Source organism: Thermobia domestica, chromosome 5 (genome assembly GCF_964235325.1).
Source record: "Thermobia domestica chromosome 5, izTheDome1.hap1.1, whole genome shotgun sequence".
NCBI classification, from domain to species: domain Eukaryota; kingdom Metazoa; phylum Arthropoda; class Insecta; order Zygentoma; family Lepismatidae; genus Thermobia; species Thermobia domestica.
The window spans coordinates 192,160,074-192,186,806 of NC_137458.1; the positions used below are offsets into that span (position 1 = coordinate 192,160,074).

Sequence of the window (26,733 nt, forward strand, 5' to 3'; positions counted from 1 at the left end):
CCTCCCACTTTCTTCATTCCACCATTTCATTCATTTCTCATAATCACCGTCTCCTTTAGCCTAACCGGCATAACCGTGGGACGTAAAACACAAAGATTTCAGTTCCTTTTTCTCCTTGCGTAATCATCTGATGCTCTAAAAAGAGTTCTCCACATTAATTCGACAACTGCCTAATGTGATCCTCGCAGTTCGAAAACTTCCCTTCTTATGTTTCACAAAATCAGAATTTTCGTCATAATACGAATGCTGTCCGATCATTTTCCCCCCAATTCTAAATCTGTGTATACAAATCATCTCTCTCTGTCTTCATACTTGAATCCCCATCTCTCTCTCTCTCTCAATGTCACCCAGGAAGTCATATGGCTTGAGATCAAACCTTCGACTCTTGAAACCAAATGTAAGCTCTTTAGCAATGTGCTATCGTAGCCCTATAGGTTTGTTGTTAAAACCAGTCTCTTTTAAACTTTATTCGGGGGGGGGGGGGGAGAGATTCTCCGGCGACATAAGATTTTCACTTTTTATTAGTGTATTACTATACATTTGATCAAAAAATACGTATTTATGAAGCTCAAGAGAGGGGGAATTACACCCTCCTGTCCTGCCCAAATGACGCCCCTGAAACATTTGCTTGCACTTACTGAAAAGAAATTAAATGAATCATTGAATAAATTTCGTTTCTGTTCGTAGATATTTTAGAGCTCTTGGCAATTTCCATAGATTTCTTAGGGAGCATCTTACTAGCTTGCACTCTTTAAAGAAAGAAAAGAATGAAACTAAAGATATTTATGAAGCTCTGGGAAGATTGTGTGACTTTCCTTTAATTTAGGCTCTTAAAAATATTTCAGAAGAAACGAATGGAAAAGACTGTTTTAAAGCTATAACGTTGTAAGCTTGATTCCTGTTTCTTTTTCAGCTGAATGGAACGAGTGTACTACGTCACACACACTGCTTTAGACAAGGAGAGGTGGAGGACGGGGAGGAGTTGGAATAAATACTAGAAGCAACTAATCGATTGATACATGTATTGCGGGAATGCATAAGAAAACTGGGCAAGAGTTTGTTATTCATTTGGACTTAGAATTTTTGTAACAAATTTTATGCCGCGGACTGTACCATAAGTATCACGGTATAGTATAGCATTGCTGTAGGAACAGATTTCTGATGCTAATGTTACAAGCTACGTTGACGTGCCAGGCACGTATGTAAGATAAAAGTTGTCCACATTCACTGCTGTGGTATACAATTAAACTTTCAGTCTTTTCTTCACTAAGCTACTATACGCCTTTATTATGATTCTTTTACAAATACGGGATTGTGGAAGTGTGACTTATCTTCCTCAATCTTTCTAACAGGAGGTTCCGTGATTTCTTGGTAAAAGTATTTTAATCTATTTCTAAAGGATAATTACCTCCATTTCATCAGGAACGAACATCCTATGTATTTCGGGTTCTCTCATAGTGATTTGTTCTATTGGAGCAGTTGGCCATATGTTTACCTTCGAATCAAATGCATCTTCTGTGCCCTCTCTGTGGTGTTCTTGAATGCGTCTAGGTCTTTTCCACTTTTCATGCTGTATACCTAAATAAAATTAGCTTAAAATCAGCAATTTGATTAAACGAAAACATTTTGAAACATATGTTATTTCAAACAATTATTTAAATATGTTTTACTTAAGTATTAACTATACGTTACAGTAGTTATGTGACCAAAATTCGACGGACGTAATTTATCTTCCAGAATGAAGGCTAGAAGTGGGGTACGTATGCATGAGAAAAATCTTACCGGGGAGGAGGTGATTCATCATCAGGAGTAGAGGAGGAAATAAATTAATGGCGTTTTAAGAGTATGGATGAGAAAATCACACACACGTAAGAGGAAATAATATTTTATCGTGATCCTAATTTAATATATTCCGAATAGCATTTTGGTAACTATATGCAGGAAATGAGTTGTTTGAATAAAGTAATACGGCTTCAAATAGAATAATTAATTAATATAGTCTGCCAAATATAAAATATAAAAAATATTGTTTGGAAAATATGAGAACAATTAATGTATATTATCTGTATAGATTTGTTTAGATTATTTAGAAAATCGTAGTGTTAACACAATGGGTTTTAGACAGGTGTAGAAACGCAAGTGTATAATTGTTGTAATATATTTCTGTTGAAGGGATTGAGAATCTGTCTTCATTACCTCTGTCTTTATTGGAAGTTATCCCATGGCTTCATCCTCGCAACAGTGGTGTTCTCTTGAACACATGATTTATTTAAGTGGACTATCAACATGGATATGTTTTCGTGAAATATAGATTAAAGTTGCAAAAGTAGATCGTATTTACCAGATTCATTACAAAGTTATGTGAATGAAGCGATAAAAAAGAAGAAAAAACAATATTATAATACTAGTATCTGTTTAATGTTGACAGGGCTTCCTTTTTAATTAAAAAGCCAGATTTTTGTTTCTACTAGATCCTTAATTTAACACATGGCACATTATCGCTTTTATTACATTTTTAACATAATCATTCGTTAGATTCTAATGTATGCAGTGGCGTAACTAGTTTTACTACACCCTGGATCGATCGATTATTAATTTACTCATACCCGCCAACTGCCCCATGCATTTCCATATATATAAACACTAACAGTATACAAATTGATTTTTATTAAGAAGCCTAAAGTTTTTACTTATCTTTTTCCTAAGTTATCAGGATATATATATATACATATATATATATATATATATATATATATATATATATATATATATATATATATATATATATATATATATATATATATATATATATATATATATATATATATGTATGTATATGGTTTCAAACAGGCCCAAATTTCGTTTTATTCCCGGGTAGGGTGGAACCCGGGAGAGGGCGCGGCGCGCTAGCTGCAATGTCTCATTACGAAAACTTTCACTAGTCAGCTAGCTAGACAAACATTGCACTGTCGATTTCCGGGTATCACCCAGTGGGGATTCAGAAAGGGGGCGTAAGGCTCGTGCGCCCCTCCATGAGGAGTAAAATATATAAATTAGTCCCTAATGAACCGCTTGTTCAAAGGCTGTGGGGGAAAAAAGTTCTAAAATTTCTTTCAAAAGGCAGATTTTGAGTGCGTTCTGCACTCATTGCAGATGATGATGCGTTTCCAGTTCATGGTAATCCTGGATTCTCTCGTGTTGAATAACATGGCTTTCCTCAATGCCGCCCCCAGCAAGGCGGAGATAAATACGTATTATATAACATTGCAGTCCATATTTGTAGTTTTCGAACCAAATATCGATAGAACTTTATTTTTCATACGTGCGCCCCTCCCTCAAAAATTCCTGGATCTGCCCCCGGTATCGGCTGTTGCCAATTAACTGCTAATAGTCATAGCGTAACTTTTGAAATGTTTTCAAATGTTCTTTGTATAAGGATTAGTTTTCCGCATTGTATTTCTTTCACTCTTGCGCTCTTCTTCTGTGCGCCATGGAGCAACTGCTCCATTTGTTCCATGTATTTAAGCCACTGAATATATGCGTTATCTGGATTTTGAAATACTGAAGAGTTTTATTGAATTGTGTACACAACTTCAAAGGTGCATTACCACCTGCAATTCTCCCATTCTTGTAATAATAGGCAACCGAAAACACAAAGTCGTTGGGCTGGTTGAGCATTAGAAAGCCGTTGCACCAAACCTCAATTTTGTTACAAATATATCAGTGTAGCAAACTGCAAACAAGATAATAAAATAAATTGTTAAGAATGGCAATCTTATTATCGTGAAGGCAATGGACGTCTAAAGTTACAAAATAATAATTACTTAAGCAGTTCAAACAAGATGAATGGTAAGAAACAGATACGAGAGGAAAGAATTTCTCTCCTTTTTTTTAAAAAAAAAAAAATCTCGTAAAAAAACAAAAGAGTTACATAATATCAAAGCGTAACGGCACAAAAACAAACATTCATACGATACGGACAAACACAGAATAAGGGATATCACTGGCATGGCAGACTTCCGGGTCTCCCATGCAAGATAAAGCGATAGGACCATAGTTGCAAACACAATTCCTATAATAATAATAATAATAATAATAATAATAATAATAATAATAATAATAATAATAATAATAATAATAATAATAATAATAGAAACTCGTTTGCTTTTCAAAATCTCTTACTCTACCTAAGAGCATGTCACCATGTAGCGGTCATGTGTGCAATTTTTGTCAATGAGCGGTCCCAAAGTCCAAAAGAGATGGAATCTCCGAGAGAGAGAGAGAGAGAGAGAGAAATAAAAACAACTTTCTTATGATAAATTTTAGGTCAAAGTTCGTAGTACTTGTTTTAGGCAGGTACTTTTTTGTTTCTTTTTTCCGGGAACAGAAAAGTTCTGGTGGCTAAGAAATTATATTATAGATTATTGCAAATTTGCAAGTGGATTTATTTACATTTCAATTTGTGGTAATAAAAAATTATCATTCGAAGACGTTATTGTAAAAAGTAAGTTTTATTTCTTCATCCATTGCAAGTGTTAGGCGCCCCCTTTACCTTGCCCACTCCCAATATCGATATCTAAAATTCATGATGATATATCAACGTCGATATATTTGCGATATTAAAATGTTGATATATGACAATATCGATATCGATTACATCGATATATCGACATATCGCACAACCCAAGATCCGAGAAATGATGCTTGAAATATGCTGGAGTCAACAATCAAGATCTATATATGTTCTTCCATTTCTGCATCCAAGGTTGAGGGGGAAGGCTGTAAACCCGAATTAAAATTTCAAGAAAAAGGTTAAAGTAAAAGTATTTGTACTTCCCCATTAATAGAAAACTGTTACTGTAATTTACCTTTTACTTCTGTTTCTGATTGCGGTTCGCAGTGGCTCAGTGGTAGAGCGTTCACCTTTGGTGTTTGGGGTTCCTGGTTCGATCTCATCTCGCGCCGTGTGGACTTTCTGGTGGACAATCACCTTGCTCCTGGGTTTTCTCTGGGTACTCCCATTTCCTCCCACTTCATTCATTCTACCATTGCATTCGTTTCTTATTATCACCGTCTCCTTTAGCCTAACCGGCGTAACCGCGGGAGTAAAACTAAAAGATTTCATTCCATTTTTCTGTTTCTGGTTGTCGTCACAAATCAGCGAGAATACACATACTTTACATAGTATAGCATTATTCTGTATAATGTTTCACAAGCAAGCAAGCAAGAAGATGAATTTCCTGTGATATTAAAGTGATATGTTCTACAAAATAATCATAATTCATTGTTCGTATTTCAATCAGTACTTTTGCCACGGACTGAGAGCTACAAGGTTAATAGAACTAGAAACTAGAGATTTCATTCCTTTTTTCTCTCAGACTAAAATACTTCTGCATTTTGCTTGATTGCACTTCTTTTAAATATAAGCCTCCTATCCCGGGCTAATTCTGGCTGGGATCCTGCTTTTCAGGGATGAGCATAGGGAAGGTGGAGCGAGTTTTATTTGAAACTTGACTCGACTCGAAAAATTTTCTCCAAGTTAAGTCGAGCCTATAGAAAACGAAGCAAATTATGGGTGTAGTTTTAAGTATTCTGGAAAGAAGACATGAGGAAGTGAGGCACAAAAATACAAAGGATCATACGAGACTTTCATGTCCACTGCACTGCAATAATAATAATAATAATAATAATAATAATAATAATAATAATAATAATAATAATAATAATAATAATAATAATAATAAGAAGAAGAAGAAGAAGAAGAAGAAGAAGAAGAACAACAACAACAACAACAACAACAAAAACAAGGAGAAAATTGAAATTTTTTACCGTCTTTCAGTTTTTTTTAATCTTCATCACTGTCTCTTTCATATATCATACTATTTTTCTTCTTTTCTATTATACCCGTTTCCTCCCACTTCCTTCATTCCACCATTTTCATTCATTACTCATCATCACCGTCTCCTTTAGCCTCACCGGCATAATCGTGGGACGTAAAACTCAAAGATTTCATTTCATTTTTCTTTTCTATTATAACACCGCGTATAAATATGAAAGATGGGCTGTTTTTTCTCTGAATACTAAAAAGTACAGTATTTCTTTACTGGTTGAATGCTGACCTCGGTGATCGAGAAGTCTATGAGGAAAAGATGTATACTTATTTGCACTTCTGATATTTAGTAATCAACGGTTTAGAAGGCCTGTGCCCACCCAACCATTTTTTAAAAGGAAAATAAGAAACAGTATTCCCTCATTTTAGGTCTACAACATCTGTGCACAGTTTCATTCACTTCGGTCCATTTCTTCTTGCCTTTCGGTCGTCACCTTTCAAGATTTTGGGTGGGGGCTTTGCCCTCTAAAAGCGTTTTTCCGCAGAAAATCAAATACACATATTCGTTTATTTTTAGCGTATTGTCACTACACAAAGCTTCGTTGCAATTCTTTATGTCCCTTAGGCAATTCCGACATAATGTTATTAGCACTTTAATATTTCATGATCAAAGGTTTGGAGGAGTCCGTGCCTCATACAGCCGTCTTTTATCAGGAAAATACGAAACGCGCATTCTCTTATTTTATGTATACAATATCTGTACACAGTTTTATTCACTTCGGTCTACTTCTTCTTGCCTTTCAGCTGTCAACTTTCAAAATTTTGAATGGGGGCTTTTGTCCCCTAAAACAGTTTTTCCGCAGAAAATAAAAAATACGTGTTCACTTATATTTTGCGTATTGTCACTACGCAAAGTTTCGTTGCAATTCTTCATGTTCTTTAGACACTTCTGACATACTGTTATTATCACCTTTGATATTTCGTGATCAAAGGTTTGGAGGGTCCGTGTCCCACCCAACCTTTTTTCCCAGGAAAATACGGAACACCTAATTTTACGTCTACAATATGTGTGCACAATTTCATTCACTTCGGTCCACTTCTTCATGCCTTTCGGGAATCAACTTTCAAAATTTTGAATGGGGGCTTTGGTTCCTAAAACAGTTTTTTCCACATAAAGTAAAACAAACATGTATTTGTTTATGTGAAGTATCTATCTGCTAAATTTGATCAAATCCGGAGTGTTACACTTGGTAAGTGTTACATGTAAGTCAGTTGGTCTTCCTCCTCTAGAAAATTCCCAGTAAAACATCTTCCTCTAGAATAAACGTTATGCGGTTTCACATTAAGCAACCGGATTTACTTTTAAACTCAGATGTTTCGCACCAAAGACGAGGATCCTAATAATTAAAAAAAAATATTCGACGTATTCGCTCCTTCGCCTTACATTTGCTTTGAAACTTCTACATCTGTATATACTTTTATTACAACACATTAGAAAAACGTAAGTTTAAATATCCACTGCCGAAACCCCATTCAAACCAACGAGTTATAGTGCGTGTTCTTTATCCGAAATCTTATATCGGTACTGTTATATCAGGATATGAGTTGAGTTGATTTGGAGTTTAACGTCTCTTTCAGCAGCTAGGCTATTCATAAGATGCGTGAAAATAGAAAACCTGACTATCACTGATTGTTAGTATTGGGATTTAAATCCATATTAGGAAAAATTGAATTTTCCATTTGTATTTGGAAAAATTTTGTAAATTGACAGAATTATGAATTACACTTCAACGATTTATGGAAAACACAAGCATTGGAGTAGTTCAAGTTTGACCTGGACCTTTATTTCTTCAAAGGAAACAGATAGCACAAGAAGCACCAAACTATGTCAACTTTTCAAAGTATTCTAAGTGCGGGTGGAAACACTGTTGACATTGTTGTGGCAGCTCCCTGATTCCTTTGGCGTAGAAAGAACTAGATTGTTGACGTAGCCACTGAAGGACATCGTTCCGCAGTGCTTCATCTGTCGTGAATTTCTTCCCTCCCAGATGGCCTTTAAGGAATGCAAACAAATGATAATCATTGGGGTCTAAATCGGGACTCTAGGGTATGGGGCAGAACTTCCCAGCGCATTTCGACCAGAGTTGTTGTTGTTACATTTACCGTGTGAAGGTGGGCATTGTCATGGAGAAAAATGATATTTCCAGACAACACCCCAGGTATTTTCTTGAGAACAGATTATCGTACAGCACCACTCAACAATGTGGAGTAATAGTAGATGTTAATTGTGCTCCCTTTGTCCAGAAAATCAATATGGATAACACCCTTCATGTCTCAGAAGACACTTGCCATTATCTTTCCAGCGGGCGGAAGTGTTTTACTTTTCTTGGGCGGCGGGGAACCTATATGCCGCCACTGAATGCTGCTTTTTTGGTCTCTGGGTTTAAATTGTCAAACCATGTTTCATCACACGTAATGATGGATCGCAACAATTGATCACCTTCGGCTTGAAACCGATTGAGAAGCTGTTCACAGACCGTCATGTGTGTCCACTTCTGATTAAATGTCAATTGACGGGGAACCCACCTTGCACAGATTTTGCGGAAGCGTAAGTGGTCGTGAATGATTGTCTCAATACTACCGGCACTGATATTCAGCTCGGCAGCAATATCCCGCACTGTTACTCGCCGGTTCTCAAGAATCATATGCTCAACACGATCGATATTCACTGGTGTGACTGCAGTTGGGCGAATCTGTCCATGGTCTTCATTTGTCACCAGCTTCCGTGCGACGTGGGACTGTTCACAGCATTTCTATTCTCTTGTCCCTGATATCGTTTGTTCACCATACTGTGCTTGCAACCTTCTGAAAATCTTAGCTGGTTTCTCCTTCACAAGAAATTTGATTACTTACCGCTACTCCACAACCAGACACACTGTTTGCCACTATGTTCTCTGCAACTGCTGCGCATGCGTCAAATACTTGATGCCGGGTGCTAGTTGCTCGAGAAGGAATACATTAATCACCCGCAACTTATACCATGATCCGGCTATTCATAGATTATTTACATACGAAACTCCCGGTCAATCTCGAACGTCCCTTATATATATATATATATGGCTATGTGTGTGTGTGTCTCCACAGTGGCGGGAACGATCAAATATCTCACAAAATATACAGTTAAGGAAAATAAAAACAACACGTGTTAAATAGATTTAAAAAGGCTACCCAATGATGACAAACGCAATCCATATTCCTGCCTCTTTCGGGGGTATCTTTCAAATTTTAAATAAGAAACCACATTTCTTATTGTATGTTTGGATTCTCCAGGAAAATGATGAATGATTTGACCCAGAATTGAAGACTGGCCTTCACGCATAGCGCTTGAATTGACACACAAAGAAAGCGGGCAAGGAAACGTTATCAAAATATCGGTTATCTGTCCCGTATTCTCTGGTCAAATGGTTAGCGTACTAGCCTGTGTACGCAGAGGTCCTGAGTTCGATTCGCATCCAAGGCAACCACAAATTTCCCCGAATAATAATTTTATACACTTTAGCTTCAACTAGTACTTTATTCAAGTTATACACAATACAAATTTCGATAATTGTTTTGCAATCTAGCTTCCTGAAGTGGAACTTAGTAATAGGATGATAATGATTAGAAGTCATAGGGTTATTTGCAACATGAACAAACCATTTTTGTCGCAATTTGTATTTTCTTGCAATTTAATAAATTACGGATAAATTCGTTATTTTTATCGAAGTTAAAATGTATGAATTCATTATTTGAGTACAAAAAATACACATAAAATCGTTACTTTGCGCGGGAATCAAAATCAGGACCTCTGATTCCGCAGGCCAACACGCTAACCGTATGACCACACAGCACGGGCCTGACAACCCACATTTTCATAAAGCTTTGGTGCCCCTCTTTCTGTGTCGATTGAAACACCATCCGTGAAGGAACTGCCTTGAATTCTGAATGAAATCGGTCACTTTTTTTCTAGAGAATCAAAATGTACAATAAGAAATGGGGGTTCCACTTTAAAATTTTAAAGTTAACCCTCGTCACCTCGAAGTAGCTGGGGATAGAGGGTTGCGTTTGGTGTCTTTCAATAGCTGTTTCTCAACTACTTAACAAGTGTTATTTTTGTTTTGCTGATCTATATATTTCGCGAGATATTTGACCGTTCCGGGACTTTTCCGGACCCTATATACAGATAAAGGAAAGAGAGAGGCGGATCCTATGGGGTGGAGGCTAAAATTCCTATACATTCGTGGATCCGCCCATGTATGTTTATCTATAATATAGACGGTTGATATTCATCTCAGAAATATATTCTCTCTCTAATAGTAATAGGGTTTCTCATACCATCATCATTTTATACTTATCCTCTTGGGGGCAGAATAAATATTTCTACTACTACGCAGAATCTGTTTCAAATACAACCATTAGTTTCGTGCGCTTCTTCTGTTCGCAAGTTAAATAGAATTATTTTCTAATTAATTCAATTTATAGATAGTTTTATGTTACGTATCAGATAATACACATGGTATATATACATAAATATTCTAGAAAAAGAAATAAGAAAAATTATTGTGAATTTTTAGGATTTCGATTTAATTTCGTACTAAGCTCTATTTTTTCTATGATTGCTCGTATTGTTTTGTATGAAAGAACAGTATCATGAATTACAATAGCTATTGTTTATTGAAAACCAAATAATGAGTATACATATAGCCTAAAGCAAAAACATGAATTCTCATTTTGGACGTGTGGTTTCAGTTTGATATTAACTTAGAAGTCTGTTACTACTTTAGTAGTGTACATTTCCCATAGCACCGTCCTCGTATAAAAGTGACAGAAGTTCGAACGGTGACAGATTATCTGATTTTGTTTTTGTAACCACTTCAAATATTCAAAATATAACTTTAAATGTAGAAAAAATGAATTATTTTTATATTGAAAAAATTCGGAGTTGTGACCGAACTGTCGCTCACCATTGCCGTAATTTCAAACGCCTCGCTAATCCCACTTATTTTCTTGTTAAGTTAACTGATTCACCGAACGTATCTCATAAGAGGAATACAGACACTGATAAAGGAACTTCGGGGCAATGTTTTGCGAGGTAGTAGTGCACATTTAAAGTGGTAATACTACAAAGTGGGAGAGCACAGCAGCCACAAACCACGCAGAAAAAGAGTCTTAAAGTTTCCGACTCGTCTGAAATATGATAGGACGCGTTAAATTATCAAATAACTTCGTAGCAGAGTAAAGAGCATCTACAACTCACCTGCAAAGGATTCTGGGTTCTGTTCCCGCTCCAGTCTGTTTTTGCTTTAACCAATAAAGTAGCCATTTGTAACTACAAGTAAAATATTAATTCACCATATGTTTATAATGCATAAAACAATAGAAATGTTCCAATCAGTTATAAAACTTGCAATATTCCATGTTAACTAAAAGGAAAATTTAATTTATTCCGTAAATATATTCATATCAAGAGTTATGTTATGGTTACAACAGTCGTATAAAAATGTTCTTGGTGTTTCTATATCTGTGGACAGTGTGCGAATTACAAGGGGGGTGAGGGGAAACAGGAGTGGACTGGCCATAATCACGTACCGGTCCGATGGCCGCTGCGCCCTCACATCAGTGCCTTTGCGCCCTCCTCGGGAGAGCCTAAGACCCGTCTTAGCCTCCGGAAGGCGCACAGTTTCCTCTCTGAACACATTTAAAAAAAAAAAAAACAAAGCTACATAATTATTTTATAAATTCGCTAGCCTTTGGCCAGCTAGGGCCCCACCCCAGACCCTGGTATTTGCTCGGCCTGCGGTCTCGCTCTTTCTGTTTTCGGCGTGGGAATGCTATGGATCATATTAGATTTGCCCCTAATTATATAGATTTGACTCTAATATCGGTCATTTTGGACGATTTTTACATATCACCCTTACCGACCCCACGCTCCGCCCCAAATCTCAGTATTTGCTCGGCCTGCGGCCTCACTCTTTCTGTCTTTGGGTTTGGGAATGTCATTATAATGATCTTAGGGACCCTGAAATTTATAGATTTGACTCTAATATCGGTCATTTTGGATGATTTTTATATATCAACCCTCCCACCTCCACTGCTCCGCCCCCAGGTCCCGTCTTACTTGGCCTACGGCCTTGCCCTTTCTGTTTTAGGCTTTGGTGCTACGATTAATGACCTCAGCGACTTCGAAATATATTGATTTGACTCTAATCTCGGTCATTTTGGATCATTTTCACATGTCTCTGCCCCCACTCCCGCCGTTAGGGGCGCTAGTGGCGTTATATACCAAGGCTGTTTTATGTCACAATATAACCTATATGTTTCCAAAATTTCGTTAAAGTTTATTTATCTCGTTCTTATGTTATACCATTAAAACCATTCCTACTGTTATAACCCACTTTAAATAGCATTGGGTTCAAGTTTCCACCCCTCCCCCTCTGCAAAGAGGAGAGTTGGGGGTTACCGACCCCGACAGTGTTGATTACCTGGTACCAAAGAATATTTATGCCAAGTTTGCTCAAAATCGGTCGAACCGTCTAGGAGGAGATGTGGAACATACTCATACATACATACAAACATACAATGGCATTTATAATATAGTATATACAGTATTATTTTACGTATATATGCACATTGAAAAGGTATAAATATACTTAATTCTATGATGCCCAAATACATAAATAGAATATAATCTTGAAATCAAAACAGCAATTGCCAAAGAAGTTAACCAAGCTGGAGTTTTTTCTGTCATAATGGACACGACCCTAGATGTCTCCTCATATGTCCAGTGCTCCATAGTGCTTCGGTATGTGTACAATGGATTTTTTCAGGAAAAAGTTATTGCCCTCAAACATGTGATTTCAACAACAGGAGAGAACCTCTTTCAAACCCTCGAACAGTCTTTGGCTGAAGTAAAAATACCTATCGAAAAATGTGTGGCAGACGCATTTGATGGAGCGTCAAATATGAGCGGACTATATAAAGGTGTGAAGCTGAAAGAGATCAATCCGAAACACATTCACATATGATGCTATTCACATGTGTTGAACTTGGTGATAACTGACATCGTCCAGAGTTTGGGTGTTTGTATATCTTTCTTTGGGCTTCTCCAGGAAATTCAGATATTTTTGAAAGAATCCCAAAAACGACTTGAGATGTACTTGGAACAAAACCCAAGCGTCCATCTTGAGGCTATTGGGATAACTCGATGGAGAATTAAAAGCAACGCTGCTGTAAAAATATTTGGACACTTTCATTACTGGGCACCCGACTCAAAGGATGTTAGACCAAAATCAAAACCAGTATATATGGAACTCGTAGCAGCTTTAAGTGTGAGTGGCAACTCGCAAGAATTCAATTCCAAAGTCAGACACGATGCAATGTCTCTCATTCAAAAGTTGTGCTCCTTTGAGACTATCATTGTGGCTATGATGTTTTTATTGATTTTTCAGCATACCACACATTATCAGACTACTTGCAGACAAAAAAAATTAAAATATGTCCAAGCATGGCGCCTGATATCCCCAACTCAAAATAAGTTGAAACAAGCTAGGGACAAAGTCTACAAAGCAGCAGAACACTTTGCAACAGAAATGTCAAATTGAAGGATTCATTACAGATGTTCCTAGTCTAGAACAAGTTATTATAGAAACAGAATTGCCTGAGGTAAGATGTAGAAAAAGAAAGAAAATGGCAGGGGAATCAGCTTCTGATGAAGTAATTGAAGACAGTAAATACAGATTTGAAGTAACCGTTTTCAACTGTGTTCTAGATTAAATTTCTAACAGCATGCAGGAACGATTTGCTGAAACTCAAAGCTTATACTTAGATTTAGAGTGTTTTGATCCTAAGAAGTTCAAGAATTTAAGTCTGGCTTCGTTGTCACTGAAAAGAATCACTGATAATTCCTGATTGTGAAGAGAGAAAACTTAAAGATGAGCTTCTTTCGTTTTCATCAATGTAGGAAGAGATTACAAATTCTCCTTATGAGAACCAAGAAAAGAATTAAGAAGCTGTTGAGGTTCGTACGATTGAAGATTTGATTGAAGAGGACACGTTTTCTGAAGATTTCATGGAGGATGAGGAGGAATATTTGGGGCCGACTGACGATATTGTGGATTTAAGGTCTATAAAATGTGATGGAGTGAAGTGCAGTTCTTGGTTTAAGTGCACCTTCGATGTGATTCTGCAGTACAATATGTACTCAAGACTCTACACAGAATTATTCAAAGTTTATAAGTATCTCCTTACATTACCGGCAAAACACAAGTGTCCTGTGAGCGAGCATTTTCAAAGCTCAGATACATAAAAACAAAACTCCATTCAAGAGCTTACAGATGAAATCTGGAATCATTGTTCTCAGTGTGCGAATTAGATAATCTATATTGGGGGGGGGGATAAAATTAGGCCAACAGAACATAAAGTCTGAAGGTGCAAATTTCAAAATGAGGCAATAATGCCTTACCCCCACACACACATATATATATATATATATATATATATATATATATATATATATATATATATATATATATATATATATATATATATATATATATATATATATATATATATGCGTGTTTGTGTGTGTGTGTGACATCTGTAATAATGAAAAAAGAGATTTATTAATTTAATAAATCTACCGACAATAACTATGCACGTATATATTGTCTGACATACCCACATACCACCAAACCTTTCTGAACGTGTTTAAATGTTGTGCTCACTCTTGTTCCCGTAGCTCTCTAAGGTTTATTTAGTTAATAATTCGGCCCGAGCGATAGCCATGATCACAAGCATATGTTAATTTTTCCACTCATATTGAACTCTTCCACTTTGCATTATTACATATAGGCAGAAAAAAAAAACTTCAGTCTTATGAAAAAGACTAAAATTCTCAGTTAAACCGGACATATTTTTTAAAAAAAGAAAATCTAAATATTAGCCTATCAAACAAGAAATGGATTGTGGCTGGTCCCGATTTCTGATATCAAGGTTAAATCGAAGGCCAAATATTTAAAATCTCTCAATTCAAATTTCGAGCTTTGCTTCTACTCCCCGCTAAAGCTGCGCTCTTCACAACTTTTTCCCTCCAAATATCGATTCCGTGATGGGGCTCACGAAGTCAACACTTACAATTACTTTACTGTTAGGTTGCAGATGAGTAGATTAACTATAGGCTACGTTATTCAAATAAAGTTTTTCAGGCAGCATTATTAGCGTGGACAGCAAACTGTACAGCGAAAAGAAAGATGGGAAAATGGAGGGTTAACTTTTTGAAAAAACACTCCAGTTGAAATGCTTAGGCCTATACAGACACGGACAATGACACGGAGAACAAGTCGTATTAACAAATGCTGAAACAAATCTTCAATTATGCGCTTATTCACCTAAAAATCACCTTCACTAACATGTCTGCTTACTAGAAACATATCCCCAACGTGTACGTTAATATATACTTACGAGAGAATACCTATTTCTCAGATTTTGAGTACAGTTTCAAAAGTTCATTTCTGTAAACAGTAAAAGGCAGTGATTACTATGCTAATTATCACAAATTAAATGCAACTTTTGAGTTGCATACACACAAACTACTAGGGAATGAAGACCATGTGCTAACAAAGAGTACACTGGAAAATGAAATAACATGTTATAACAAAAATTAAAATAAGATGATAATCGATACAAATGTAGAGGATGCCTATGGCATGTCCGAACTTCGCCAAGTATGGTGGAAGAAGCTATTTGATACTTTTTCTTGGCCAACCGTTAAGAACATTTATAAATCCATATGTGGCTTTGTTATACGCAATTAGTACATTCAAATTCACGAACGATGACGAACTGAAGGGTACGAAGGTACAGTTGCAAGTAACAACCGTAGTCATAATAATATAGTTCAACTAAACAACGTTGAAAATAGTGTTAATTAGGTGGTAAGTAGAAATGACCAAAACTGAATACTTTACATCGATCATTCCGAAGAAATTTGGAGTTATACTGAGCATAGTTTGTGGGGGGGGGGGGAAAGCGAGCATCCCTGGTGAGGATACTTAAAAAAAACCAGCGCTGGTAAAATTATTATAGATTGGTATTTTTGTCTATTAATCTTTATATAAATTTATATATTTCATGTGTGCATTTATGTATTGTTTAATGTATATATATATATATATATATGTATATGTTAATCTTTAAAGTTATTCTTTTCAGTTTAAAAAAAAAAATAATTCCAAGTAAGGCAAAAGTTTAGTAGCTAGCTAGCTCTTTTGGAAACACTGTTAAGCTCAGTGACAGTTTCTTCTCGTCTTAGCGGAGAGGGGGAAAGCTGTTAAATCGTATATAAGTAAGAAGGGAATGGCAGCGAGGAGGCAGATTTTGGATTCTTTTGATAGAATCGAGACGGAATTTTTTAGCGGGAGGAGCTTTCGTGCTCCTTGGGTCTCTTTATTGCTTCGCGACTTTTCTTTTAAGTCAGAGCAGGGGTACAGCCGAAAGAGATGGCTGTGTATAGGGTCAACCTTTAGACTTGTTAAGCGGAATACGAATCAGAATATTTGAGTTCTGGTTGTATGTCCATGGGTATGGTCTAAGGATAGGTTCGATTCCCGGTTAGGAATATTTAAGGAAATGAAATTTAGTAGGGATCTTTAGATCTATTGTGACAACGTTCCTTCCGAACGCTGTATGTTTTCAGAAATTTTCTTTATTTTGATTTTAGGGAAGGCTGTTGCTATGGCAACCGAGCCGGATGAGTAATATATACTTTTTTTTTCTCGGTTAGTTGTTTCTGATTAGCCGATTAGAATTTTCACGGCTGATTCCTCACATAAGGGGATGGTAGGCTGTGGTTTGTTTTGATTTTTATTCCTACTACCGAGCCTGAATGAAGGTGCTTTATTCCTAAATGAAGGAATCTTCCATTTCCCTTTACCTTTTTAAAGTCTGTTAGCTAGCTGATTTCCTTAAGGGTTGTCCAATAAAGGGCGATTCCTGAATTAGGGATTTAGGCCAGACTGTACTCAGAATGTTGGGTCTGTCTTTAGAGTATGTGAGGTTCATGATGGCTTGTACGAGGACGCATGTTCAGAACCTCTCTTAAGGAATTTTAGACAAATTTTAAAGGAAGCTTCATGTTTGGAGCGAACTGTTATTTAAGGTTTTAAATAGGTGGGGACCTCTGGGTCTAGAGGTGTACCTGCACGAATTTTTTTTTTTTTTTTGATTAGAGAAATCATTTACATTAAGGAATATTAATCTCAGAGAACATTATTTTTTTTTTGTTTGTGGTTTTTGAAATTTTGAATAAACTAGTCTACTTGGAAAAGTCTGATTGATATAAAATTTCCTGAACCTTGGGTATTGATATTAAGTTTATTGTTTACTAGTTACCTAGACGATTAGTAAGCAAATTTATTTATATTATGTGAGTGTCTCACGAATTCTTTTTCAGGTTTTGAAGCGTAGTATAAGATAGTAGAAGGAACATACTATATGATATACGTGTTATATAGGGCACATCACAACAACAATCTTATTATTGACAAAATGTGTGGGAAAAGCAAGGAGATGCGAAGGCTCCTTCAAGCATAAAGCAGTGACTTTACTTTCATTTTCCAGTTTTGTCTTTGAATTTCTTTTTTTGCTAGGTAGGTATATAATTCTAAATTTACTTTTGTTAATTTGTAGTAAATGTTTCATGTATACTTTATATCAACGGTTTTTAAAATAGACGAAAAATAAGTTAATGTTATGATGAACATAGCTTTAAAAGGGCAAAAGTATGAAAAAAAGCATAAGCCCCAAACTTAACTCAAATCTTCAGTGATAATTAGGCTGTTAACAAATGTAACCGAAGAATGTAAACAATTGGTGTGATTTTTGTAGTCTCAATTAAAGTGTGCAGATTTATATGGGCCTAATATATTTAGTACTCAAAATCTCTTTGTTTGTTTATGAAAATATTGAATTTGTATAATTCTATCGTGATTAACTGCAATAGCTACTTAATCTTTTGTTGTTTTTTTGTACTAATTTCCCGGGGGAGGCCCCCCGGCACTTTCTTTTATTAGGAGGGGGTATTCCACACAAGCGAAAGCCTCGGATGGACGGCGCCCTCCCAGAATATGTGACCGCGCCCTTTTTACATAGCCAGTCCACCCCTGAGGGGAAATCCCCTTTGATAATACTGCATATATGCTATAACCAGCGGAGTCATTTCAGACGACAATAGCATAGGAAACTATAACAGTTGTAGCCAAGGGCGTCAATTAAGGGAGCAAGAGGGGACAATTATCCCCCAAGAGTTTAAGGTGTACATACATTTTAATCGATTGCCTATTAATATACTAGTACAAAACGTGAAAGTCTTATGTCGGTGCCGCGGCAGTGCTCTTGTCCCACTCAAGGGAAGTTTCAAATAATGCTCCTGATTATAGCATACATCCAGTATTACCAAAGGGAAGTTCCCCTCATATCCCTTGTAATTCGCACTGTCCACAAATATGGACACGAAGTGTCAAGAATATTTTTCCACAACGACTGTGGTAGCCATAATATATCTAGTGATATCTATACAATGGCGTTTTTAGGATTTTGTTTCGGGGGCTATGAACACAGGTGAATAAGCACTTACATTTCTCCTTTTGGGTGGCTACAAATTTGAACGAAACTGTGCAAATATGACATTTATTTCGGGAAGGGAGCTTGAACCCGATAGCCAACCCGTAAATACGCCACTGCCAACATATTTATGGATACGACTGATTTGAAGATTTCTATTATTGTATGCATTATAAACATATGGTGAATTAATATTCTAGTTGTAGTTACAAATGATTTCTTTATTGGTTAAAACAGGAAAAATGACTCGACCGGTACCTTTTGCACGTGATTATGTAGATACTCCTCACCCTGCCACTTGATAACGCGTTTTATCATATATAGGGAGAATCAGAAACTTTAAGACGGATTTTCTGGCTGTTGCAGTTTGTAATATTGACACTGAACGTGCTGTATTACCTCTCGAAAGATAAGCTGGAAGTTCATTTACCAAAGTCTGCTTTCCCTTGTCAGTAACATGTGTATATTTCCTACTCGATTATACACGTTTTACAGTTATTTCCAGTAACCTGTAACGACAGGGGTTCGTAAACACAGACATACTTAGAACATTTAAAATTCAAAAATTTCTCACACCGGGAATCAAACTTTTTTCAAATTTTTTATTTAGATGCAGGAAAGTATTATACATTGGAATACATAACATTTATTTTTTTCCAAAGAGGATAACATATACTGTATTATGAACAAATAACAAGGAATCAAAACACAAACAGCAAGAACATAACAAAAAAACGCATTAGTAATGCAAAAATTATGAATACATCATTGTTAATTTTTCATCGACAACAGCTAAATAATTCTAGAACTGTTTCCATTTGATATTGTCAGTTATCTTCCATCGTTCTTTCAACAGGTGAAAATAGTAGTCTGCAAGGGTTGGCGTTTGACTTTGAATAAAATATTTCACAGTTACACCACACAACCAGACTACACTATTTTGTTTGTAATGAGGACAATATGAAAAAGCAGGAAATAAAATCATTAGCGGGGAAATATCCTGGATTCCACAACGAACTAGAATACATATGATACCTGTGAACGTCAACCATATCTCGTGCACAAAATCACAACTTGAAAGCCGATGTTGTAAAGTATCATCTCTATTACAATGCGAACATGTTTCGATAGACATCAGCTTAATTTTCTGTAACTTTATATTAGTTGGTATGACGTCATGTACAATTCGGTACCATACAGAGCGCTGATTGACATTTAGGACTGTATTATTGATATTTTTCCAGATCATATCCCAATTATAGTTAGGAAAGTTGTCTTTTCGTTTAATAGTAACATGTTGTTTACACTGATACGAGCTGTACAAGATTTTAATATTCTGACGTTTGGGAATATCTAAGTCTAGAACCATGTAACTAGAATTCAAGAGTACACCATACAAATATTTTACAGTGTTTGAAAGAATCGACATATTAAGAGGAGGGGTGACCGCCGTGGCCTGTACCCAATAGAGACCCCAGATTTTAGCAAAACTGGGTGTATTTAATTGTAACTTGTACATTCAATTAATCAAAAATAAAACAGTGCTTTTGCCATATATATCCGCCATGTTGAGACCTCCAGCATTTTTAGATTGAGTAAGAACATACATGGGTGTCTTAAAAATATTACCTCTCCAAACATACCAATAAACTGCAGCTTGCATAGAGCGGGTAATTCGACTTAGCAACGGTAAAACAGGACTGATATACAAAAGATGAGATGTAATATATGTATTAACAATCAAAATTCTTTGTTCAAGACAGTAGCCACGAAATTTCCACGACTGACATAAACCTTTCACCTTCTGGAGGATTAGAGCCCAATTTTCTAAAATCATTTGTTGGACCGTGCAATAAAAATAGATACCTAAAATCTTTATCCTATCAACATGGAGAATACGAAAAGTAATAATCTGAAAATCCCAAGTACCAAATGCAAGCAATTTTGTTTTCTGAAAATTTATGCATGCTCCACTAGATTGTCCAATATTTTGTATGACATGAATAACTTGATTGAGCATCATCTCGTACTAAAACAGAAAGATTATCAGCATAGGAACGCACTGTAAGGTGGAGATCAGCAAAGGAAATACCTATTTGCATAGCATGTAATTCACAAATCAATGGTGAAATGTAAATATTAAAAAGAGACATAGAAAGCGAACACCCTTGTCTAATAGATCTCTTGATTGTTACAAACGGTGTTAAATAACCATTCACCTGAATTTTAGATCTCGAAAACATATACAAAATTTTCACTTGATTAATTGCAGCAGGATGAAATCCAAATTTTTCCATTACTCCGTGAAATAAATACCCACGGTTAACCAAATAAAATGCTGCCCTTAAATCTATAGATAGAAGGCTTTTACATATGTAGTAATCAATATATGCCACTGCATCGCGAAGATTCATCAATACATCAAGAAGTTTATTACCTTCTAGAAATCCTGCTTGCATCGGGTGTAGGATGCTTGAGAGCACTGTCTTTAACCTATTGAAGAAGCATTTTGCTACTATTTTGTAGTCAACATTTAACATAGTTAACGCTCTATAATGCTTAAGACAAGTAGGATTTGGTAACTTTGGTACTAATATAATGACACCTGTAGCAAAGGATTCACTAATTACACCATGATGTAATATTTCATCCACAGTAGTAGTAAACTCATCAGCTATAATAGGAAACACCTTTTGATAAAATTCTGCCACTAATCCATCAATGCCAGGAGTTTTATAACTCTGAAAACTAAGTATTACCTCTTGGATCTCATTTTTGGTATATGGTTGCATTAACTTGTCATTATAATCAGATGTCAATATATAACCTGGCAGAGGAGTAAATTGCCAACCAGGAGTCTTGTTCTGTGATGCATTATACAACTCTTGGGATATATTATGAATGTGAGCTCTAATTTCATTCGGATTACTTAGTACTTGCTGAGTATTAGAGGTTAATTTTGAAATTAAAGCTACATTATTACGTTTTTTTGTATGAATTTGATGGTGTAACGTCATACGCTCGTTTTCTACTACAGTGTTATCTTTACAATAGTAACGAAATTTTTCAGTGCACTCTCTCTGCAAATGTAAAATTTTACCTTTATAATACCGCATACCTCAGTACGATATTGGGGAAGTAGCCGATAAACACTAGCAGATTGTTAACATTTCATATAAAATTGCATCATATGGTTACTGTTGCCATTCCTATCTCGAAAGTGATCGATATATAGGCATTTTATTTTGGGTTTCACATATTGCTCCTACCATTTGAGGCTTGTGGTATACCTGCAGCGGTGGTGAAGCAAGAGTGACCAGTGCCTATGAAACTGGTTAAGAAAATAAGGATCACTTAGACCAAGGGGGGACATTTTCCAGTAAGATCGTCCTCAGACAGTACGCTGAACCAATATTTAATACAAGAACTAGACCCAAATGATCAGTAAACGGGGCTAAACAGACATCATATTTAACAACCAATTTAACCAAGTCTGGATTACAATAACAACGGTCAATTCTCGTCGCCGCATTACTGCGCACGTAAGTAATGATCCTTTTTACAGTAGATAGCAGTGTCAACCAGCATATATTAAGAAACAAAAAATTGTAGTGCAGGACTATATGATGGTGACCCGACACAATCATTAGCTCGAAGTACACAATTAAAATCGCCCATGAGCATAATGTTATTAAATGGTTCAGAAAGTAAATACAACAAATCTTCAGAATATAAGGTCTCTCTATCCGTCTTCCCTTGATGCCCCGAATTGTCATACATATTGACAATTACAGTATTTTTCCAATACAACGCTATCCCTCTGTCATCCACCAACATTTTACGGGAATCAATTTGTATACCTTCTTTCACTAATATAGCAGTTCCAAAACTATGTACACCAATATTAACATGACTCTTATAACCAGAGATTTAACAGTGTTCATCAGAGATTATTCCCTGAAGACATATAAAATCTGCGTCATAATCATAAACCAATTTTTAAACAATTCTTTTTTTTACAATATTTTGCATACGGTTTACATTGAGGGAAACAATACGTGTAATGTAGTGTTATAAGTAAGAAAACAGAAAAGCAAATGTAAGATTGGAACATATCAACGAATTACTATAAACAGAAGACGAGAAAGTCAATATAGTCACACTGACAACAAAAAAGCGAAAAAAGTGTTTACAAATCTTGAAGGTCAGTGAGCACGCCTGATGCAGTATCGTCGTGACGTAAACATTCAGTTATTGAAGCACCACGCCTCTTCTTCTTTCGAGTTGTTATGACATTCACAGGTTGTAAATAAGAACCACGCGAGCCACGTTTCTTTCGTGATCGTAATTCCCTTGTATCAGGAATGTCTGTTATTTTACTTTCCAGGTCAAGGACACTACCGTCTGTATCTAAAGTAGGTGCAACGAATTCCATAGCAGTTTTTTGTTTCATAGCTTGGAGGGAACCCTCAGTACCAACAAGCTGTTTACCAGGGGGACCAGACGAAGTATCGATATTATCAACACTTGCAAGGTCATTAACATTAACACTAGGTGTATGTGTTTCTTCAGCTGCATTGTTGATAAGGTCAGATGTGGAATCAGAGTTGTTATCCGTATCAGCAGCAATCGTAGTAGAGATGTCAGTTACTGGTTCAGAACTGTTTGGTTGTAATTGCACATGTTGTTCACAAGGTCTTTTTTTTGGAATAGTTGCCGAGGGATGACGTTTGTAAAGGCAGTGGCGGTGCGCTAGATGCGGGGTGGAGTGGGGGGAAACTCGGTAAATCGAATGTCAGACGTTTGAGACGTATGAGGGCCATTCAATTCTTGTCTTCTTTCCTCATCACAGTCAATAAGTCGGTGAGTTAACGATCGACAGAAAAAAACACATTACAGGCTGGCCTTCATGTGATATGAAGCCACGAAATCCTTTAAGAGTAAACGTGAAGGGATAGTTTTTTTTAAGGACAACGTTCATAGTTTGTATTCCATTGGATACTGCAAGGGGATAATTTTGACACCATGTCTCGTTGGTTATATTTTTCACTTCCATATTCAGTCAGAATTTGCTCAATAACTTTATTATCTAGTTGAATAGGTAAATTAAAGACTCTTACCCTGGTAATATTTTCCATTGTGTTGACAAGTTCGACAAAAGAGGTACTACCGTCACTATGTTTAAATGGCACCGTAGGTTCGAGCTTAATACATTTTCAAAAATGTCATCAGTATTAAAAGTCACAAACACAGCATATTCATCAGAGTGAAGCTGGAGCGCAACAATGTCATGGCAGTCCTCTTTAAATAAACTCTCGATCCATTTATGAATAGCGATGGGTGACGGGCAATTATTACGTTTTCCATCGTTAAATACACATTTAATGATATTTTTTCTAACGAGCTGAGACATCTTAATATTTTACAGTATATAGTCACTTACACAAATGAACCATACGTAGTGATAAAGCGAAGCACGTCAAACTGCGAACAAACACTGCACCAGATAACACGTCCTACCGCTAGCACAGTTTAACAGCAATTCCATACCATGACAGACAGCTTAAACTCGGGACCCCATCCACCACAGACACACATGTTAGCCACTAGACCACTCAGGCAAGTTATAAAGCCAGCGCGTTTTAATAGTTCTACTAGAAATGTTCAAGATATGCACTTGTAATATATTGAGTGATTTATTTGAGAGAGGCAAAGCACTTTACATTGAATTATTTCCTTGTTTCGTTTTAATTGTTTCTATTCTTTGCATTTTTCGCACAGTGCATTATGTAGCAATTACATTTTTCGCTGCAGTGTCCAGAAATACTATTTTAACTGATCATAAAACAGAAACCTGTCGGTGAGTAATATGGGATAATGTATGGTATTCTATTTTTATACCGACTTCGTTCCTGGCTAAGTGGTTAGCGTACGCAAATTTGACGTAAGGAACCCGGTTAGATTCCGGGTGTGAGCTCATGTGGTTCGGATTTCACGCTAACCAGTAAGTAAACGTCTCAAATAGCCTCGCTGCTGAAAGGGAGGTTAAACACAACATCAACTTTAATTTTTACCATCAATAGAAGCAAGGGATAGACGATACTATCCCGCTAGAAACATGCGTTTATTTCGCTGGCACATATTACAAAGTATCGGACTATTTGCGACATTAATTACAAAAGCTTGACGAAAAAGGAGAAATCGCTTTATAAAAATCCAGTTTATGAATAGCAAAAACTTCATAGGTTCTAATTAAAAATACACGTGTAAATTGTTTTTTTATCTCTCTCAAATACTTTCTCTCTCTCTCTCTCTCTTTCTCTACATTTAAATTGCATATTGCAATAGGTATCAGGAAGATGTATAATTTTCATTGTGGACGTGTGGTTTAAGGTTGGTATTCAAATCAGAAATATATTCCCATTATAACAATGTTAACGTTCCTCATTTTAGGGTCTTCGTATATAAATGATGAAAGGGTGAATAAATGCGACTGAGCTTTGAAATGTGACAGTTCATGTGATTTTGTTTTTTCAAGCACTTCAAACCGGAACTTTATATTTAAAGAAATGTTCCCATTTATTGAAAAGAAAAGCTTCCTGGTTGCAGATTGGAACTGCCGCCCTTCGATGCTAGAATTCCAAGAGCACTACTGAACACGCTTGACTACCAAGACAACTTATGAAAGAATACGTTGTAATAGTACTAATACATTACTCCAAGCGCAGGTTCACACTTCAAGTTTTAAATAGTCGTTTTCTCCCTATTTCAGTAATTTCAACTGAAGATATTCATTAATTTTTCATATTGGAACTATGCATGAAGTGTGAATTGCATATTTAACGCAGAAATACGTAGTTGTCTGTCCAGTTCATGTTCCTGTTCAATAACTTCACATGTTAATGAGTGTTCTTAATACCTGTGCACTGTGTCTAGTCATTTTCCTTCTAATTTCCTCCGGGATATTCTTCGCGTAATTATTTGACAGATAAAGGTTTCATAAGAATAAATGTTTTTGTCTATAATTTTTTTATTTTGCTTTATATTTTTCCAAAAGTATAAATAATTATTCATTACTACACTGTTTTGTTAAGGAAAGGACAAAGAAGCGGTAATATATAAAGAAAACTGAGTTATTAATGAAAATGTAAAATTTATAGTATATGTGAACCATTTTTTGCGGATGATGATACATAGACAACCATTAACAATACGTTTTCTACGCGTCTACTGTTGTCACGAGACGAAACGAGACTTCAGTCTGTCTCCTCTCTTGCAAAGCACGTCTCGTCTTGTGTCTCGTCTAAAAAGTTCTCTTCCCGTTTCGTCTCGAGGGATTCTGTCTGGTCTCGTCTCATAACGTATTGCAGCATATCATGGGAACGAAAGCAAAATGTAGCAGACTGCAGGATGCTGATCAAGATGCACAGTTATTACCCAGAACACACAAGACAAAAATTGTCACTGTGGCTTCGTTGTGAAACATTCGCCTCTGGTGCGTGTGTTAGTGAGTTTGATCTCAGTTACTGCCATGTGAGCTTTGTGGCGCACAAACATCGAATGTGTGTGTTTTCTCGGAGTTCCCTTGTACCCTATCGCTTTCTTCATTCCACTAATTCTTTAATCATAATCAAATCCGCGTGAGCCAAAGTTGCCTAGAGATCTTAAAAATAAATTCAAATGATTTCACAAAGCAAGGACAAAAAGTTTACAATATAATATTTCTCTGGTGTTAATTCTCTGAGGCGCAAATCTGGGGGATAAGGGGGACAAGTCTTCCCCAATGTTGGAACTGGGGGGACCGTCCCCCCAATAATCCGATTTGAAATGTGTTTTTTGAGGAGAAATGTGATGATTTGTGTCCGAATGCCACTTCATCTACATCGCCTGATGTATAATATACAACAGGTTCACCTCAGAAATCCGGTTCATCTACCATAGTAGGAGTTTGTCTCTCCCCTTCACAATAAACCTCAGTTCTGCTCGCCGTCCAATGTTGAAAACAACTCCGTTCCCCTGATCGTCACCGTGTTGTTTTTCAACTTCATAAATATTTTGAACATCGTTCAAGAAAAAAATATGGGAATGGTCTTAGCCACTGTTGAAGACAGCTTTGCGCCGCTGGTCTGAGGCTCCTCGACCTCTTTTTCTTTTTTTAACATTCTCAAAGATTAAAATTTGTTTTACCAGCTTGAATACACGAATATAAATTGCTCATAGATACGTCGAAGACAAAGACACTAATA

At 36.3% G+C, this 26,733-nt stretch overlaps 1 protein-coding gene across 2 annotated transcripts in view; it reads right to left on the reverse strand.

The window, feature by feature from the left end:
* LOC145684748 (uncharacterized) overlaps positions 1-26,733 on the reverse strand; it is a 1,464,901-nt gene that overhangs the window by 984,786 nt on the left and 453,382 nt on the right. For both annotated transcript variants that reach the window (XM_081757122.1, XM_081757121.1), the window contains exon 6: positions 1,409-1,578. In XM_081757122.1, coding sequence (XP_081613248.1) covers positions 1,409-1,578 — 170 coding nt within the window. The remainder of the gene's footprint in view (positions 1-1,408; positions 1,579-26,733) is intronic.